General features: G+C 37.7%; 4 protein-coding genes across 4 annotated transcripts; 2 read left to right on the plus strand and 2 right to left on the minus strand.

Moving 5' to 3' along the window:
* Positions 1–189: 189 nt before the first annotated feature.
* On the minus strand, positions 190–3,985 carry LOC105286652. Its single transcript, XM_011351745.3, has 5 exons — positions 2,933–3,985; positions 2,708–2,819; positions 1,325–1,587; positions 889–1,000; positions 190–704 (listed from the first exon to the last, which is right to left on the minus strand). Exons 1-5 carry the CDS (start codon positions 3,017–3,019, stop codon positions 415–417), a joined length of 864 nt encoding a protein of 287 aa, XP_011350047.1. The 5' UTR covers positions 3,020–3,985; the 3' UTR covers positions 190–414.
* A 1,893-nt stretch (positions 3,986–5,878) lies between these two features.
* On the plus strand, positions 5,879–10,159 carry LOC105286651 (protein takeout). The gene is made up of 5 exons (XM_011351744.3): positions 5,879–6,316; positions 7,656–7,789; positions 8,121–8,293; positions 8,692–8,900; positions 9,061–10,159. Exons 1-5 carry the CDS (start codon positions 6,244–6,246, stop codon positions 9,210–9,212), a joined length of 741 nt encoding a protein of 246 aa, XP_011350046.1. The 5' UTR covers positions 5,879–6,243; the 3' UTR covers positions 9,213–10,159.
* Positions 10,077–13,574, minus strand: LOC105286659 (circadian clock-controlled protein). Its single transcript, XM_026970473.1, has 5 exons — positions 13,438–13,574; positions 11,781–11,867; positions 11,304–11,570; positions 11,002–11,160; positions 10,077–10,649 (listed from the first exon to the last, which is right to left on the minus strand). Exons 1-5 carry the CDS (start codon positions 13,505–13,507, stop codon positions 10,501–10,503), a joined length of 732 nt encoding a protein of 243 aa, XP_026826274.1. The 5' UTR covers positions 13,508–13,574; the 3' UTR covers positions 10,077–10,500.
* A 4,547-nt stretch (positions 13,575–18,121) lies between these two features.
* On the plus strand, positions 18,122–20,047 carry LOC105286650 (protein archease-like). Its single transcript, XM_011351743.3, has 4 exons — positions 18,122–18,231; positions 18,439–18,463; positions 18,683–18,887; positions 19,246–20,047. The coding sequence occupies exons 1-4, from the start codon at positions 18,180–18,182 to the stop codon at positions 19,429–19,431; spliced, it is 468 nt and encodes a 155-aa protein (XP_011350045.1). The 5' UTR covers positions 18,122–18,179; the 3' UTR covers positions 19,432–20,047.
* The last annotated feature ends 270 nt before the right edge of the window (positions 20,048–20,317 follow it).

Here is a 20,317-nt window from a genome sequence, read left to right on the forward strand (position 1 = left end):
GCATTCCCGTGCTCCCTGATCAAAATGCTCAGCATTCCACATAATGCTAGTAAAGGACGTAATTATATCCGACATGCAACGTATACGTATACAACATACAAGATGCTGAATTAATAACGACAATCTGAATTAAACGCGTAGAAAATTACCCGACGATAACGGGACGTGCAACATAAAGGATCGAGTTAAAAATTATAAAAAAGAAAGTGTATTATAGCCTACATCGTATAATACATGTATACATATATCTTATACGTTAACGCGCATTCACTTGTATATAGTGAAAACGATTACGTAAGCGTAAGAAGAGCAGCGATTGCACGAAATTCTTTTACAGGCAAGTGTTTTTTTTCATTTATTGCTGAAAGAAGACTTGCGTTTCTCCCGCAGTCAACTTTGACAACTGTACTCTGTCTAATTTGCCAACGCTCTCGATTTGTAGATTTTCTCGAAGGGAAAATTGCGGAAAGAGTTGTCGAAGATCTCCGTGAAGGCGGTCGAGACCAGTTCGTTGATCAGCCGTCTCGTTACAACGAAACCCGGTTGCCAAGCGCCATTAATTATCTTGTCGAGAATATTTTCGAAGATTCCTTTGCCGAGATTTGTGATGTGTAATTTTAAGTCTTTGATGCTTTCAACGTCCATTTGCGCCTTCACCTTCTGTCCTGGGGGTTTTGTCACGGTGCTCGTCTGTATTAGGTCGTCTACAATCAGAAAGAACACTGTATTATAAGGCAGAAAGTTGCATTTTGCAAAACTTTAAAACTAATTCTTTAATTAATTCTGCAATTAATGACTAATATATACACGACATTTTATTCTACAGAAACTTCATGTACGTTTGGAGTAAACTTGTTAATCGAATATGAATTTGCCGATAGCACTTACACAAAGTGAGCGTGAACTTTCCCTTATTGATGATCGTGGTGCCGAAGAATGCGCCTTTAAATTCGTAATTGCCTGCCAGAGCTTTTTCTGGGAAACTTTGCGTATATACAACCTGAGCAATGCAACATTTAAAAATTATTTAAGCGACCTGCTCCCCTACGTTATTTTGTCTGCTTACACACGACCTTTATACATATAATAAAAATTTACTATAGAATGAAAGATAAAATATGTAATCGATAATCTTTAACGTACGTACGTTCATATTTAGGAGACAAGCAACCTTTGCTGCTTCTTTCTATCTTAACGTTAAATTACAATATAAAAAGACGTGCAATAACTAATATGATATTCGTTGACAAATTAAATATATTGCATAATTACAATAATGCGACATTATTATTATTACAATTACCGTGAAGTACTGCGTGTTTACCTTGTAGTTTTTCAAGTCGCTAACAAATTTCGTTACTTTACTCGCTGCCCACCCCGTCTCGGTGACGTTTCGAAGAGTCAAAACGAAACCGAAATTCGGGATTCCTCTCGTGGCTGTCACCTCGCGGGCGAAAAAGGGGTCAAATGGTAGCACATTGTATTGTGGCAGACCGGTTTTGAAATAGGGTCGAACCGAGTTCAATCCTTCTCTCACGCAGGCGTCGAAGCCTGGCGTGTTGTAGTCGCAGCTCCTGAAGTGGTCCTCTAAAAACAGCAATGTATGATTGACAGACAGACCTGCTTAAATGTATGTTGCAAAAAACATTGTATGACGGAGATCTGTGAAAGTGTTAACGATTTCAGAGTATGGAATATATCGGGAAATGAACACACGATGGAAACATTTGGAGAGATTCGAATGAACAGCCGTGTACCGTTAGCAAAGCTATTAACGATGTTAATTCGAGTCTGCTTCGGTCTACGGAAGAATTTTTTTATACAAAAAAAATTGACACTATCATGATACCTTCAGGTATCTCGGATTTATGCTCTTGGCGCGGCCAACGACACGCTTCGGCATCCCGATCGCGATGGAAGAACGCGTGTGGAGAACGATCGTGTAAAACAAAAATCCGAGACGCTCGTGGCGTACGTAAGAACCGAATCGGATTAGCGTTATCCGTGAATTATCGTGAGAACACGTGAGCACTTAACATTGAGTGCGCACGTGTAATCGTACATAATACAACTTTCACCACCAAGCATCTCGGTTTTGATAGTATCGCGCTATACTTATTACAAATATTTCGTTCACATTACATACCGAAGGCTGTATTACAAAATACATCATTATATAATACATCGGCAAATAAACGATACTTCCGCCTTGTGTGTTATACTTTGGCCCATTTTCTATTTTTCACGCCGCTTGAGTTAATTACATTGAATACGTTATTACGTGATATTTTACATTATACATCAAATACTTTGTTGAAGATGAATTTTAGTGATAAAGTCATACTCAAATAATACAATTAACTTTTAATTCTTTAGTAAAAGTGGCTCTTGGTATTTTGTTCATCGCGGCATCGCTTTCCAAGCAATCAAAATATCATATGTTAATTAATTCTATCTAATTAAAATACGTGATATCGAAGTGGTTAAACACGTTTCGATGAAAAATTATTTGCGATGCTTCGTGCCTATGCCATTCGCCTGTCAAATCAAATTGCAATAACACACGTGGGCGTTGTTTTATATAGTGTAACTTATTATTATTTCACGCGATTTCATGCTCTTTTTTGTCAATGCCAAGGAGATCACCGACGTTCCACGATTCGAATTTATTATGCGTGAAGTCGTTCAAGTCACTGAACTTACTCACCGAAATCAGCAGCCGCCAGCGAAACGTACAACAGCAGCGCAACCAAAGATCCTCTCAGCTGCATTTTTCCGTTTGTTTTGACGAATTTTTCTTTTTCTTCTCCCTGATAAATCTGAAGCAAGAAAGGAAATCACTATACGGGCACTTGTAAACAACAGCGCACGGTTCACTTGCAGCGCTACGAAGAGCAGCACCTCGCGCTTTCACTGTTTGCGATATACCTACAGGAGGATTGGCGAACTGCTTCCGACTCAAGAATTTTTGATGGGGTTTACATAATTCCTCGAGAGGGCAAGCGCCGAGTGGGAACATTAGCCAGTAGATTAGAGGAGTCTGTCTCCCCTCAAGACATTTAAACTAGTTTTCTCATGTACCACTGATGGAGACAAAAACTAGTTTTGCGCAATAGTAGATTCCTAATCCAATGTATTACATTGGTTGTTACAGAGGCAACGCGTAAGCTGTAGTCGATTATGGAACATTGAAAATGATTTGATAAGTTCATTGCGTTCCAAATGATTTAATGTTACCACCGAGATTTTTCTAATTGCATCTTTATCGTATATAATTTTTTAATCCATTTTTAGAAGTTAATAATCGTCTTGCAATTAATTTTCCGCGTAACTGTTTGTAAGAAATAATGCAAATTTGAATTAACGTGTCCACGCAGATTTAAATACTTTACTTTTTAAGTATTAGGTTTTAGATACTTTACATAATTTAGATTTAACTAATGTGCTATATAATTATCTTGAATATAATTTAAGCGTTAAGTTTTCAAATAAATAGTTTAAATATTCACTTAGAACTTGGCTACCTTACCTAAAGGTTTAAAAACTGGACTGGAGATGCTGAGGATGCTAACTCGGCAACGTGAGACTTTGTAATATCTAGTCTGACAAGACCACTCCGAAGTTGATACGACGCAGATACGGGAATCCTTGAGTAGTAAAAAACGATCAGAAAGAAAAATAAGAAATCCCGAGAGATCATTACTCCGCATATGAGTTGGCCATAATTTTTCCTTTCAGGTGGACATTAGAAGATCCAGTATGGTAGCATATTTGAATAATCATGCAGATAGCATATTTTTTTACGAATACTACATTTATGTAAATTTTTTAAAATGGTAGATGCCGATGAACCACAAATCTTATTCTGTCATGTTTTCTTAAAAGAAGTTTATCTTTATCCACATTGTGCATAGTTCTTCTTATTATACTACTTATAGAAATTTAAAAAAATTATTAGAAAAAATTATTGTCCATTATTTTACACACACACACACACACACACACTCTGACAATTTTTATAAATAATTTTTCTAAAATAATTCTAAAACAATTTTATTATTGTAAGCTTTCAACTTATCATGAACGAGTAAACGAACGCCTATATACAGAAGACCAATTATACACCCATGTATCAGCGGTTGTCGTATTCCAGTGACAGTGTATGAATGTAATTTACATTGTACAAATTGCTAATATAACGTAACAACTATAAATATATAATGTTCTATTATTAGGTGTGTGCAAAAGATTTAGCGCTCTAATGTTATTATTTAAACTTCAAATAAAATGCCATTAATTAAAATATTATATTTTTAATAAAATTCTTGTTTGATTTAAAAGAGAATGTAAGATATAGCTAAAACGAGTGAAAGAGTTTTTAAATTGTGAAAAATCATAAAAGTAAAGCTTTTTCCTAAAATTAAAAATAGATCTTTATATCTATTCTTGTATGTATGTATATATGTGTATATGTGTACACACACACACACACACATGCAATATGACAGATTGTCCATTATGCTATATGTGTTCATACCATCGAAATAACATTGCACAATGCAACCGGCTTAATTGCAACCGAATGCAAATGACGTTACGTCATCTTACGAGGAGAACGTTGTACTCTTAAACGTTGCGTCTGCAATTGCGCTTTATCATGAGTATGAACACCTGTTGTTTGTATTGCATGTGAGATTATTGTCTTACCTCATAAACCTTTCACTGATTCAAGCAAGAATCCGCTGCTACTCACTTACACGAAATAAAAAAAGCGATCTCTCTCGATCTTTCTTTAGAAAAGCTCCTTAATTTCTCCTCAGAGAATTCAAACATTTTCAGGGTTGCCCAGATTAATTTATCTATGACAGAAACATCATATACACCGAAATAAAATAACGAAATGCTATAATTATATGCTAGAAAATTAAATAAATTAATAATATATAAAATATAATTAATATAATTAACAGTTAAAAGCAATTTTACCTATTCAATATCTCAAATCTGAGGCACCACCTCTCATTGGCATAAACAATCTGTCCATCCTTTGGCACAACTGATTTTTTATCATTTTTTCTGAATCATCTTTTGATGAATAATTGCTTTAATGAATATCATAAAGCTAGACGTTTCCTTGACGTTTCCTTGACATTTGACTATGATCATCCAAAATTTCGAAGCTAACGAAATTGAATATTAATTAATTAGTTTTGACGCAACAGTATCTTATTGACGCACGCCGAAAAAACACTACGGAACAAAGAGCTAATATGAAATTTTATTTTAAGCTGGACAGCTAGCGAAACGTACGAAATAAAAAAAGTGTGTACGGTAGTAATTTTTTTAATCATCCCAACATTTTTAGATACTCAATTTCGTAGCAGCAGGAGGGACATCGCCCTGCCGTCAAAAACAAGTCATATTAGATCTCTGGAAACGTGAAAAAAATGAAGCCTTGATCGATTTGCTCTTTTGATCGATCTGCTGCATATGTATGAGATTTAGCAAGGAGCTCATTACCATACATAGACCTTGTATTCATAAGATTATTTAGAAATAAAAATTCTAATGTGCACAAAATGTTGTGGCTGTAATAATGTTTAAATAGGAAGCAATTAAAGTTCACTATATAATATATAATTAGAGAAGCAATAGTGAGAATATAGCAACTTCTTTCGCAACTAATTTCGTACACTATATCAACAGATAATATTAAAATGACATTTATGACATATTTTTCATACATACATTATCTTATTTATTTTGAAATCAATGTCAACACGTTTTTAAATGAAAAAAATATGCAGCAAACCTCTCAATGGGCGAGCGCGTGCGTCATCGGTGATTTATACGCGCCGGTCGCGGTCGCGCGTCCTCCACAAAAGGACTTTCGTCTAGCCATCTTCGCGATTCGGCTGAATCTCGTCTGCTATTGCAGACGACGAAGACGGCGCAGGTGCATATTGCTGTAGTGAAAGTATCCGCGAGTGCTGCTACGATCTGCCATCTGTCAATGCCCTCACTTGCATAGTCAGTCTTGCTCTAACGACGTTGTTCAGCTGCGGGATCCGCGATTCAGATCTTTAGTCGATCGTCGCCGTGGACCCGGCGATACTCTCGAGTGCATCGTGTCTCGTGTCCGATTCATAAAAGACTTGCCAGAGCGACGGTATCCTGCGGGACATCTCGAACAATTACAATCCGCTCGCGAGCTCATCATCGTCAACGACGACCGAAGAAATCATGACTAGGGAACTGTGGGCTACCATCCTCCTCATTGTCGGCTGCGCGGCAACTCTCTCCTCCGACTCTAAGCGTGAGTGAAATTGTATTTTCGCTGTCCGAGGATCTGTAACGGCAGTGCCTTTGAAGGAAATTAAATGCACTGCTGTGAAACTGGTGGTGACTAGAATTATATTCGAATTTGAGCAGTCATGAAGCAATGGCTTAGCTGTAATAAATAAATAATTTGGTAGTGGTAAAATTAGTGGTAAAAGATTATGGTGGAAAAGTATTACAAATAGATAAAAGTATTATAGATAGGAAGAATTAATTATAGATGGTATAATATTCAGGAGCAAGGAATTCAAAATCATGTATATACATACAATTTACGTTAGGACGCGACTTGCAATTTCTCCGAGAAAATGTAACTGGGAAATTTACGTCGTTCGATATATCGTAAAATATTTCTTCTGCAATAAGACGAAGTTTTTGAACTCGAGTTATATGCAATTTCCTTCACGCAATCACATTGCGCTGTCGCAAAGGCCGGATCTTCATTTCCGTAGAAAATGCAGCGGTACTGCGTAAACGATGGTGTGCGTTTAAAGTTCAGCATATAAGATGTAGAATTCTATATTTACCTCCGATGTTCTGTCTAACATAAAGCATGAAAAATATTGAATATGTAAATTAAGTGGTAAGTAAGGTTTTCCTTACAAAACACAATTGATTTGTATAAAAAAAATACAATTTTAATTTTCAAGATAATTTCCCTTATTTTCTATGATTTTGTGCCATTAGTTTAAAAGTACAATAGGGTTAGAAAACGATTTAATTTAAGAATTATTAAAACCAAGTAACACCAAATTAATTTACATATCTAATAATAATATAAAATTGTAATATTCATTTATACTCGTTTCTATCTTTACACGTATCTTAGATACTTTTTTTGTACATTTATCTTACCGGTATTAAAGAGAATAAAATGCTGGGGAAAAAGCATAAGTGTAACGTACACAGATGATTATAACATGCACATATATGATGCATTTTTATCTGCATAAATTTATTCATTACGCGTCAAGCGTATTAATCATTTACAGTTGCAAAATCTTGCAAAACGTGGGGAAAAAACTCTCGGGATAGGTGTGACCTCCTGCGGCTGTACTAATTTGCAACACCGCTCTTAAACTGCATTTTGTCGAGATAATACTTTCACTTTTAACACGACCAAGCGGTTAAGACACTTTTTGCTCGTTGACACTTTTACCTACGCGACCTAGAACATCAACATTTCTCCTGGCTTACGACAAAGAACAGCGAAACATGATATCAAAAGCCTATAATTAATCACGTGAGACCAAAACGTACATGACGAAACATGCACTGAGGTAATAACGCCGACACGTATAATATTCTGTTCGCAGCCGAATATGTGAAGCAATGTTCCAGAAGCGATCCGAAACTGATAACTTGTCTGATCGACGCTCTGCACCACCTGCGACCTTATTTAAGCGACGGAATACCCGAAATCGAATTGCCATCGGTAGAACCGTTTCGTGTAAGTGGATTTTATATTTTAAATTATAAAACATATAGCAATGAAGATAACGATTTATAGTTTATCGTATCGATTTTACATATTTTATTATTTGAAAATAATCTCTAAATAATTATAAATATTTGACATATATGGTAAATACAAATATTCAACGTATTATACGTGTAAAAAATTAGAATACTTATACAGATTAGAAAGTGGTTCTCAACACAGTTTAATATTAGACAGATACAACAATAAATTACACTATACATTAACATGAATGTACAAATGTGTAGGTTTTAACGCACTTTGTTGCACATTGCCTACCATATTCTGCCTATCTCAACAGATGGACGAGCTGACACTCTCTCTGACAGGTGGTGTGAACGGTTATAAAGTTCAGCTACGCGACCTCTACATAAAGGGAGCAAGTAACTATACAGTGGAGAATATCAAGCTCGGCTCACCCTTTCAGGCCATTGTACGAATGCCGGCTCTCATACTGGATGCGCATTATTCCAGGTAAATAAATTCGACTGTCTGTGATTCCGAATGAGACTTCGAAGAAACGAAAGGCACGTAAATTTAAATCAAAGCAAATATTATGCTGATTTATTAAAAATTTATCTATAAATATATATCTAATATATATTTGTAGATAAATAAAAAATGAATATATCATCTATCATATCTTTCATTCTACTTAGCAATCTTAAAACTGAATGATTAAAACCTCATTAATTCGGCGATCGACTGCGATCGAGCTGTATGATCCAGAAAATTTAATAAATATATATCATAAATGTCATAAAGTATATAACTTAATAAAATAATTTAATAAATAACTAATAATTCCCCTTTTTTTGTTTAGATGATGGAATCTTTACTTGATGTAGGTATATTAAAATCTGTACTTACAGTTCCGGTATATTGATCATTTTACCTGCGAGTGGAAACGGCACGTTCCACGCGCGCTTCGGGGATGCCAGAGCTCTAGTCAGGGGTACCGTGTCAACGAAATCACGGGAGGGAAAGACGTATCTGAATGTCGACAACCTCGACGTCGTCCTGGCAGTGAAAGATGTGCAAATGCGAGTCAGCAAAGTCTTTAACAACAATCGCATACTCAGTAAGCGAATCGCGCAAATATGCTTCACAAATCTGAAAGAAATTTCAGCTTTAAAATTTGCGTATAATGTATTATCTAGAAGAAGACATTAAATTTCATGATTAATTAATTTTTATCATCATATATTGTTCTTATTATTAATTCTTATTAATTATTGCAGCCGAGGCAACTAATCTGTTCCTGCGGGAGAACGGACAAGAGGTACTAAAAATCATGGAACCACAGCTGAAGAGGAAATTGTCGGTGCTCTTCGCCGGAATCGTCAATCAGCTGCTACGACACGTACCAGTAGAATCGTTTCTTATACCTTAAAGATGTATTTATATCGTGTCATCGTTAGTGACCGCTACATCTTTCTCTTCTTTTAAATTCTTTTAAACATTGCATGTACAAGGAGAATCGAGTAATGCTATAGCGTAAATAACGTATCAAACATCTTTAGAATAAAAAAAAGAGTGCACTATGTGAGCTGCTTTCCAATTTTTAAGTAGTCAACTGTGATTTCACTCTGATATATCTTCGATAACTATATGTAATTCCTACGGTACATTTATGATTCCTCTTGGAAAAGGGAAAATAAACACGACAATTGAAAAATAACTACCGCTATCTTCTTAATGAAGCATTTTACATAACATGCTACATGATTATATACTTCTCTGCATCTCTGCTTATTTTTAAAGACTACAATTTCAATTGCGGTAATTAAAACACGAATGACGTAATTGTAGCTATTTTCAGAATTATGTGTCCGTGCTTATGAAAACAAAATGCTAACTAATTATAGACGGTTTGTTTTATTATAGATCGAGCAAATTGCTCTTAGAATAATTACATTCAAAGATTAAAACCTAATTATATTAAATATTTTATTAGAAGCGAAAAAACACTCTTTGACGAACAATTAACGTAATTATTTACTAAGAAATTTAAGCAAAACAATAGCAAATATATAATCCATTACAGTAAGTTTCTAAATTGCAGACTTAGCGTACAATGATAAAATTAACACAAATATTAATACAATAAAAATATGATAAAAATTGATTGAAGAAAAGCATGATAAAAGTTGACAACGAGAATTGTTCTAGTCCGTTTACATAAATATTATATAATAATTTCAATAAAACTTTCAAGAGGGTTAACATGATACGAAAAGAAACGGTTAGAAACTGATATTTGATATTTTCTCTATATTCTTCTTGATATTAATTACATCTTTGTGCTTTACATGCGCAATTTCACTAACGGAAATAGCAGTAATACAATAATAGTAACAATACTACTAAATCTACGTGTACACATTACATGTAGTTATTGTAATAAACTCGCCACTGTTGCCACAAATCACACGTAGTGTCGACGCAGTGCGAATACAAGTTAAACACTATCACGATACGATGAGAAAGAGATTATCACGTCGGAATGTTTGCGGATGCCGGAGCGAAGGAACCTCGCACCGGCTCCTCCGCGCCGGTATCTCGTTGCGATCGTTCATGGTGTTCGCGCGATCGCAAATATTCGATGCTCTTCCCGCTCTTCATACTTCGACTACGCTACGTTACTTGGCCTAGCGCGAGGGATTGTCCTTCGCGGACGATCAAGGGAACGTCTTCGAGAAGGAAACCTTTGAGAATATGCGGTTGCTGATCTGGGTGAGCTCCGCGTCCCACATCTCCGCCATGAATGGCAGTACTGAGCGGTACAACGACGGCCAGTATTCGTTCACGAATTTCAGGGCGGTTTTGTCTAGAAAAGAAAAACTCGGTTGCAATGAGAAATGTTGCCTTGAAATTGCCCGGATTCGCAAAATGCATTATGCAATCGGTAGATCATTGCGGCGCATCCGCGTTTCCCATCGAGTAATTCCCGAGGAATCGTTAGCGTAATGCAACGAGATAATCAGGAATAATGATAGCGGGATCATTATGCACGGTTTCAGGTAGATGTGTGTTCAACGACGTGTTACGTCGGACGCTTCCCTCGATCTTTACCGTGATCTCCATTATATATCGGACAAATACGAATGCAGCTTCTCAGCCAGAGAACACTCTGCAACGATGTTTTGAAACAACTTAGAGTATGTTCCTTTTATACTTACTGAGTTCCTCGTTGCCGTTGAACAAGTCACTGAACCAGATCTGCATCTTTCCGATTTCCGGGCTTATGAGGAAATGCTCAATCGTCCATCTGTCGTTTGCCACGTGTCCTTCAATAGCCCACGTGCCTTTGATGTCTTCTAAGCTAATGTTGAAAAATCCTGCGGCAGAGATAAGAAAGTACATATACTCGAGAAATTCATTATCATTTTCATTATCATGAGATTATTTTATCATTAGATTATTTTATCAATAGATGTTATCACGCATCGCCAGTATTCGTAGTCATTTGATTTGTATATACCTTCGCCCCCTAACTTGAACGCCCCCATGCCTCCCTCCGCTTTGAAATTGCCCTCGATAAGCATCTTCGGTATTTCAACGTCGATTTCCAATTTGAGGAAATCGTCGGAATATTCTGGCCTCACGGCTAAGAAGCGTGTTTTCGCGAGCCCATAAGTATTGACGTCCGTGACTGTTGTATCTGCATGTATGTCACCGCTTGCATACACGTTTCTTTGTTCCTTGGTGAAGTACGGATCCAATCTTGGCAGATCAAGTTCCGGTATACCTTCGAGGAAAAGAAGTAAATCTCGTATAAAGCAGAACGCGCGGTACATTAATATAAATATAATATTATGAATTTAATAGCTTCGCGTACGTAAAATAATATATAATGACAAATAGTGTACAGGAATGGAAGATTTGGAACTATTTAAATAGAAATGATAAATGATATGCTACTGATATAAATGATATAATACTGAAAGATTGTATGTACCTGGGATAATATTTGGCCACGCTTCCTGCATCGCGAGTCTCAGGCAAGACGAATAGTCAGGTGCATCGTGCTTGCAGGTCTGCACAGCTGCGTGAGAAAGATATACATGAATATATAAGAATATATATATATATATATATATATATAATAATACATTATATAACAATATATAATAATAATATCATATAATAACATAAATAATTATATTTATATCAAGTTTCCTTATTAATGGTAAATTGTAGTCGAAACTACCGTTTATTAATTTCAATGCTATTTCAATTATTTGTCATCAGAAATGTAATTCTACACGATGAATATTTAACTAGAATATTTTAAATCGCGGTTCACTGTAACAGGATCTCGTACAAATTGGGTTAAAAAATTACGTTTGCATCAGCTCCGAACTTGTTGGTTGATCCGAACGGAGCCTTTCCTTTCTCCGATAATGAAATTACCGTTAAGTATCAATTTTCGTAGAACGTAGAAAATATCGCGTTTGCTGTTTCGCCAACAAAGAGAGGGACTGTTCCCGTTATTGACACCCCCAGCATGATTGAACGGTCAAGACGTGTGAAAAATGGTAAAAGTATATGACTAATAAACGTATACACTTATGCAATTATTATGCGTTCAACCGTAAACACAAGTCTACACATGTACGAACTTACAAAAATTATTAGCCATTCAACCGTAAACTGTAAACGCAACTACGCATAAGAGTTTCATATGAATTTCATTTGAAATTATTTTATTAAGATATTACCGTGTAGTCTCTTTATTCATTCTATAAGTTAATTTACTTATAATTTAATTTACATGCTATTACATAATAATACCTGTCAGTTAGATTCCTTAAAGTCGAACAAAGAAAAGAACAAGTCGTAAAAGGGTAATAAGAAAGAGAAAATCATGTCTCTGCGACGTAATTAATATGCCCATAAACCTGCTAATCTACACGTACAGATCACGTATGTAATTCATAGAACTGTTGACAGTATGATTCAATCTGTCACAACTGAATTTTAATTTTTCATTTTTAAAACACAATTTATATAATTGGGATGTTACTTGCAATGTAAATTAATCATGAAAACAATGAATTATAATTCATATATATAATTCAATAAGTCTAGATAAGAGATAGATCAATTTGAATGTCATGTACCTGTCAATAATATTTGTTTTTTGGTAAATTTGTTCAATAATATCATGTGAAATAATTTCGCGATTCAAGATAGATTAAAATTAATAGTAGATTTCTTTTAAGACTTAATACAAAATTTTGCGTTACCGAAACTCGAAAGGTCCGTGCAGATTTTTTTGGCAGAGTGCAGACGCAAAACTGTGTATTAATTCTTAATGTAGAGTTTTGCGTTTAAATTTTGCTAAGGAGATCAGCATGGACTCTCCAGTCGAGTCAACTATGTACAGCACGTGAAATTAAAAAAATCAGCAAATGCACAGACTTTATCCACACACTAAAAAAATTACACTTAGAATCGTTACGTTGCAAACATCGCTTAGAATTAATTGAAATTTTAACGATTTTCGCTGTTTCTTTTTAGATAGACAAAATGTCAATGAAACTTTAAACCGACATTTACGGAAACGGTCTTCAGAAGAGGAGAGGATTCGATGGCTGAACAAAAAGACTTACGAAGTTCGAGGTCCGCCGCGGCGAGTACGAACGCGGTAGCGGAGAGCACGGCGAGCACGGAGAACGACATCCTGCCTGGTTAAAAATCCTGACGGCTAGCCTGGCCAATTATAAACACTCGGCTTATATAGTTCCCCAGCCCAAGGACTCTGCAAAGATACATTGCAAAATTGCATGTCATTAAAACGCGCCGACACGTGAGAGGCGAAGAGCAGCGGCGGCAGACCAGAGGCGGGAGGTTGGTGGCTGCACCAACGGCCGGAAAACGCTCCTCCTTTGTGTAGGACGAGATCTCCGGCACAAGAACGACGGAAGAAGCTGACACGATCGCTCCATCACGTGAGAACGTTAAATTATGTCGTTATCCTGAAGGTGCATTTCAAAAATCTACGAAGAAATCTACCGGCTAGCTAAGATGACCGCTTCTGGTCCATCTATTATTTTTTCTAAGAGATCTCCGTTTCTTTGTCACTGCATCGGCATCTCGGGCTTGGTGCAGGCTGGGTTGCGCCTGATCGCCACATCGTTGCTCTTTACGTGGCGATTTAAATTCCGAGAATCGCAGGGCAGAGCGTGGTGCAAGTCCTCCTGCATTGGTTCCTCTTGCCGCCTTCTCTTGAATTTAAAATGAGATAAAACTAAAAAAAACCCGTGCCCGAGTCGCATTGGATGTGTCTTCTCGTAAATATCAAAACAAAATTCTTATAAATTTGAGTAACAGTGTCTTGAGTTGTACTGCATCTTGTATCTTGATTTTCAATAATGACCCACTAATCGTTTTAGTTGAAAATATTAAAATAAACACATTTGCAGTTGTACAGACTAGCAAAGTGATTATAAATATCTCTTTTCTTTATTTAGTCGGTACAAATACTTTACATGTAAAGTACAGATTACAAATAGAACAGTTTTGTATATTTTAATGCGACCCGCGCACGCCAAGTACTTCAATGTTGTCACTGCTTTTTGTAAAAACTTTTATATTTTTTCTGCAAAATATATAGATACATTTTTAGCATTTAGCAATTGCACTTTTGTAGCGTTATTATATCGGATATGTTCGAATTTTTCCTTGTTTTATGTATGTATTGTTTTGTGACGCACGTGACGTTGAAATAATTAAATTCAAATTTTTAAGTCACAATTTTAACATACGATTACAATATCTCAGGACAAACGGCACTACTCTTTTTCAGAGTGGTCGTGATCGAAAGCTTGCATCCACGTTATATTATAAAAGTGCCGTTAGACTTTTGAATACGGCTTTAGTTCCTGAGATATTTTAATGCTACCGCGTCGCTTGATACGTATACTTATACCCTTTAGGTGGGCAGAAGAATGCGAGAAATGCGGAAACTTGAGACGTTCATGTTAAAAGTCGAAAGTTTGATGGAATATATATGGATATACGTAAATATTCGACGTATTGTCGAAAATTGTGGATTCCTTAGACTCATGATTTGCCTAAACAATTTAGAGAACTAATACTTATCAACTATTAGAATTATTCTTTTAAAAATCAAAATGCAATGTTCAGATATAATAATTCCTTGCCAAGTACTTCAAAGTAATATTAAATTCTACCAAGTTTTGAAGAAAGCGCGATGGCTATTGCGAAATGTAATGCAACATTGCCGAATCATCGCAATCCAGTGTCTATATCAACTACAATGGTAACTGTCCATATATATAACAGTTACCATTACTGATTCTAAAGCTCCCGGAACTTACGTCACCGTCTATTGATATTAAAAGACTCTAAAAGACATTACATGTTGACAAGACAATACGGAAGAATTCCAACTCGCACATAATAGCATTAGCTAATGATTGGAGAGTCGTTTTCTCGCCACGATAAGCTGGTCAATAATGTAATGATTGTCCATGAAGATCAAAGTGCAAGGAGTGCGGGAATAATACCTAAACTTTCAGGAAGATCGTCTCGCGCGATCCTGAATGGGAGCACGCGAACCCCGAGAGCGGATAGACTTCCGTGACCTTGTGACCTTGCATTGCACCCCTGCGATCGGCGATCGCACGCAGGTGCACGACTGGGCCGATCGCGTCATGCTATTTATCTATTATAGCCGCAATGGAATTAAGACCAGATCGCGTACGTATAAAGTAGCTACCCTTGGAACACATCGCGTGGAACGGGTTTTGCTAAGGACGTGCGAAGAAGAGGAAAGAAAAAAAAAAGAGAAATGCCGAAGAAACAATCCATTCCCGACGAGACTCCGATGTGACGTAGCTATGCATACGGTGAACATGTGTCGATAAATACAAAGGCCGCTATGTGGACCAGCGATTGTGTTACGTGGACACTCTCTATGAATGGCGACGCGCATTCGTTTCGAGTCCTTTAGCGTCCTAGCTTGCTTTACAGTCTTAAAATCCTCACGAAGCAGCATTCAGCACGAAGCAGCGTTTTTATTTTTTATCTGTCTTTTTTTATCTTTCTTTTTTCAAGCATGAAAATGAAGATTTATTAGTATCCATGGTGTATTGTATGGTGTATTGTTAGTAGTCAGTAATATCAGGAAATGAAATAGTCCAGTTTTTACTCGAATTTGAGTGTTAATCGGATATTCGTGATTCGTTAATGAAGTACTCGGATTATACATGAAACATATTATTATTATTATTACTTGCATTTTTTATTTAATTTTAGACGAACGCGTTATGACATCATGTTGTTATGTTGCGAAGTTCTTCGTAAGAAGAACAAGAAATTAAGTAGTAGATAGTTTGTCGCAGTTTTAACCACGTGTTTTCAATTTTATTGTCACACGAAGGTAGCCAGCGTTTAAGAAAACCATAGGCTACATTTAATATCCTCCTTCGGCAAACATGCTACATGTGGTGCGCAAAAGCGTTGCGTGTAGTGTGTCTGGCATTAATGAGGCGAGGTTGATAATAAAGCAGCGCACTGCAAATTAACTAAATCCTAGTGTTTCGGATTTCGCAATAGCCTGACGTTTTCCTCATTGGTCTTCGCAAACAACAGAACAATGGTTAATTGGCGCATGCCATAATTTTTAATCGCGCATTAAGGAAAAGCGTAGTAAATATATACATGCATATATTTTTAAGATAAACAAATATCTAGTTTTTTCTATAACAGTACGCGGCGTATAATTTGCTATCGCTACGCACATACGTATTAAATATAGACGATAAATTCACGTCACCTACTGGATTTAGTTTGTTGAATACGCAGTAAGTTACCCCGATACTTTCGTTCGACATCTCTCTGAATGTGACACAAATCGCATGTGGTAATCTGCATAAATGCATTCGCGCGGATCAATGAGCGCGAGCGATAGTGCGAGTCCTTCTCGAAAAAAAAGACAGTCCTTGTCAGATTAAAAAAGAAAGAAAGACGCGCGTAGCGATCAGAATAGCGATTAACGCGTCTTTTCCTCTCCCCGCCGCACAAACTGTGAACGTGCGTTCACGTATGTATAATGTCCATGCGCGTGTGATTCCTATCAGTAACGTTTCAGTTCATTAGCAGCTCTTAAACTGCATTGTACGTCTTAATAAAAATAAAAATAAATATAGAGAAATTATTATCTCTTGCTTTCACGATTTAATCTTTTCAGGAAAACATTAATTAAACATTAGTTTAAAAAATGAGAGAATCCTTTGTAAAACAAATCATTTGCACTTAAAATAATATTTTGCAAAACTTCCTTCGACAAAATTATTGTCACCAGTGACTGTCGGATATCCGCGAAGAGCTGAATGGTTTTTCTTCCCGATTTTTCCTCGTGGTTTTCTTCGAGAAAATGAATTTGAGTTCTTTTCTCTGAGCGCGAGACCCTTATTTCGGGCCCTAATTCCTAGGCCGTGAGCGTAGGTGATAAAACGCCCCTGCCTGTCTCATTGGTTCAGAAGAAAGATATTTAGGTCTCTCTCCCGAGAGTAGCACCAGCTTGTTTATGCCGATCTCCGTTCACTCAACGGTGACCGCTTCTAACAACACGGTGCGCACGTTGCCGCTAATGAAACGTACACAAGCATAACGCACTGTCGTGCATCGTTGCACAATGATCGCGGTATAATTACGTTTTAACGATCCGCATTTGGTCCGCAAGCGACGAAACAGGTGCGAGAGACGGGTGGTGAGGAACTGAGTTCACCCGCTCGCAAAACAGTGTGATATTATATTATATCGTATCAGTATATGTTACATCTACAAAAACGCATGCATCTGATTATTCCACACGCGTCGCAAATACTATGCATGCACGTAACGTAATAGTAATTATTCATCATTATTAATATGTTATTTTAATATTTAATATTATTTATATTTATTAGTTAATTTAAATGTAAAATTTAAATTTAATTTAAATTTAAAAAATATCACGCATTGATATATCAAATATTTTCGATACTTTAGGTTTTTATATGACAAACATATATTATTCAAACATTCCAGTACTAATCGATTTTTCAAAGAACCGAGTTTTGATTTTCCATCAAGCAATGGATTGTTCTGCGCGCGCGCGCGCGACTCGTATCTTCCTTACTTCGTGGACGGTCGGTATTATCGAATCGCGCGACGCGGTCGCTGGCTGCCAGTTCGGTCGATACGTTCGCGAGGCGACGCGCTTACAGGTAGCGCCACCTGGCCGCCATGAACTCACCCACGCGAACTACGTCGCCGTTGATTGAACCCGTCAACGGATCAGCTGATCGCCTCACCCACGTGGTGGAATCAGCTGTGCGCGAACATGGACGGATTGTCGGAGGAGGACTTGGAGATACCGCCTGCCAAATATGAATGTAAGCCTTGACCGCGGTTTTTTCTTCACCTTTGTCGTCGTTTTCACGGAGGGTGCGGGTGTGCGCACCCTTGCGCGCCGAGAATTTCAAGCGTTCAAGTGTGTCGTCACTTAACGCAACTTTTACGCGAAATTTAGAAATTAGATCGAAGCCCCTCGAAGCTTCGGCTTTGAAAATATTCACGGCGAAATCGACGTTCTGTTGCAGATCTCGATCACACCGCGGACGTGCAGTGAGTATCAAGTGCGGCATTGCCGGCATCGTTTTAGAGGTTACATCAGCTAACCTAAAAGCGCGCGAATCATCGAGAGATCGATAGGCATCTGAGATTTCTCCTTCTCGTTCTCCCGATTTCCCCGCCTTGCTTGTTTGCTGAGGATCCTGAAAAAAATTGCATGTGCAACGAAAATGATACTGATTCAATGATACAATTTGTCCGATTGCACTTCAGATTGCACGCGTGGGGCGACACGTTGGAGGAGGCCTTCGAGCAATGCGCGATGGCCATGTTCGGCTACATGACGGACTTGGGCCGCGTGCAAATCACGCAGGTCCACCACGTGGAAGCTGAGGGTCACGATCTTCAGAGTCTGCTTTTCCATTTTCTAGACGAGCTACTGTTCATGTTCAGCGCCGAGCCATTCATCGTCTCGAAGGTACCACCCTTGCTCCCTGTAAAACGTTCGAGCGAGCTATAAACACGTGTTGCTTCTGTCATCTTTAACATTACAGCATCTAATTTATGCGGCAAAAAAGCAAATTCAAGAAAAATTGCCCATTAAATTCATTGCACATTGAAAATTGTTATTCCTTTATAATTTTTATATTTCTTTTATTTATATATAACTATTTATTTATTTATTTATTTATTATTATTTATATATAACACGACCGCGATATTTCTCTCTTTTTTTATTTAAGAATCTGTTTGAAAATCATCGAAATCTCTCGAAAGTTGTCAAATTCGCCTGTCCGCGAGCCTCGGAGTAAAAATCCGCATGCGTTTGTTATCAGAGAGTAAAAATCACGGAGTTCGACGTGCAGAATTTCAAGATCAAGGCGACCGCATACGGCGAGGAGTTTACAATCGGCAAGCACACGCAAGAGGCCGAGGTGAAGGCCATCACGTACTCGGCGATGGCGATCCACGATCGTCCGCAGCTGAATCAGGCCGAAGTCTTCGTGATCGTTGACATATGATCATGATCGACCAGCGGACGTACCGGGGTCCCGTCGCGCGCATTTTGCCGACGTTCCGTCGACGCGGCGCGGCGTGACTCCGGACAGCGCCTTGGCAGGGCGGGAGGGGGGGAAAAAAGATGGGGATGACTGGTCCGAACGGAGGGTTGGAGGAAGATAGAGGGAGGCGACCGAAGGGCGAGGAAGACGGGACCATATGCCTTCCCTACGTACGACACGATCCTTTGTACTTGTTTCGTAGGGTTCAAATAAATACGTTACGAAGAAAGCACCAGGCCCCCTTCTTGGCTCGGGATCCAGGCACGTACCAAGATCGCCGGGATTCCTCGAGACAATTCGAGGAGTCAAGAAATATCCGCTTTGTGGCGCATTTTCTTTCTTATTTATTATTTTTTTATCACGGACTAGTTTGACATATTATTTATAAATAGCTTATCAAGCATGTTGTAGCTTGCACAATCTGACCAGATAAGATTCGCCGCAGTCAGTTATCGAATGTACATGTACCTCTCGCGAGCACAATGTGAGACTCGCGCAGATCCTGCTAAGACGCAATAAAACTCCCGGCAGTTTAGCGGAAATAAAGATCCACGTATGTCCCTGGTCGCAAAACTGATTACTGTAAAATTGATTACTCCCCAAGCACGGCGATCCCTTCCGTCAAACGTGAAATTGTAAACACTTACTCGGAACTTCTTAAAAATTATTTTTAAAAAAGGCAAAGTTTACAGGTAAATCGAATTTATTTGAACGTTCGATTTAGAATATTCGCATTACGCGTTCCATCGCATTTGGATTACCGAACGTGCGTGCTTCCACGCACGCGACGAGGATTCCGCGAACAATAAAAGATTGCTCCGAGAGCGATTTAAAATGAAAATAAAAA

This window comes from Ooceraea biroi, chromosome 6 (genome assembly GCF_003672135.1).
Source record: "Ooceraea biroi isolate clonal line C1 chromosome 6, Obir_v5.4, whole genome shotgun sequence".
NCBI lineage: Eukaryota > Metazoa > Arthropoda > Insecta > Hymenoptera > Formicidae > Ooceraea > Ooceraea biroi.

Excerpts from the sequence above, each read along its gene's own strand:
- LOC105286652 (XM_011351745.3), bottom strand. The coding sequence starts at position 3,019 with ATGTTCCCACTCGGCGCTTGCCCTCTCGAGGAATTATGTAAACCCCAT. Across the intron at positions 1,588-2,707 it reads GCTGGCGGCTGCTGATTTCG|AGGACCACTTCAGGAGCTGC; the intron begins GTGAGTAAGTTC and ends TGCTGTTTTTAG. Across the intron at positions 1,001-1,324 it reads GCGACTTGAAAAACTACAAG|GTTGTATATACGCAAAGTTT; the intron begins GTAAACACGCAG and ends TGCATTGCTCAG.
- LOC105286651 (XM_011351744.3), top strand. The coding sequence starts at position 6,244 with ATGACTAGGGAACTGTGGGCTACCATCCTCCTCATTGTCGGCTGCGCG. Across the intron at positions 8,294-8,691 it reads CTGGATGCGCATTATTCCAG|TTCCGGTATATTGATCATTT; the intron begins GTAAATAAATTC and ends CTGTACTTACAG. Across the intron at positions 8,901-9,060 it reads TAACAACAATCGCATACTCA|CCGAGGCAACTAATCTGTTC; the intron begins GTAAGCGAATCG and ends TAATTATTGCAG.
- LOC105286659 (XM_026970473.1), bottom strand. The coding sequence starts at position 13,507 with ATGTCGTTCTCCGTGCTCGCCGTGCTCTCCGCTACCGCGTTCGTACTC. Across the intron at positions 11,868-13,437 it reads CGCGGCGGACCTCGAACTTC|CTGTGCAGACCTGCAAGCAC; the intron begins GTAAGTCTTTTT and ends TTTCTCACGCAG. Across the intron at positions 10,650-11,001 it reads CAACGGCAACGAGGAACTCA|ACAAAACCGCCCTGAAATTC; the intron begins GTAAGTATAAAA and ends TTTCTTTTCTAG.
- LOC105286650 (XM_011351743.3), top strand. The coding sequence starts at position 18,180 with ATGGACGGATTGTCGGAGGAGGACTTGGAGATACCGCCTGCCAAATAT. Across the intron at positions 18,232-18,438 it reads ACCGCCTGCCAAATATGAAT|ATCTCGATCACACCGCGGAC; the intron begins GTAAGCCTTGAC and ends GTTCTGTTGCAG. Across the intron at positions 18,464-18,682 it reads GATCACACCGCGGACGTGCA|ATTGCACGCGTGGGGCGACA; the intron begins GTGAGTATCAAG and ends ATTGCACTTCAG.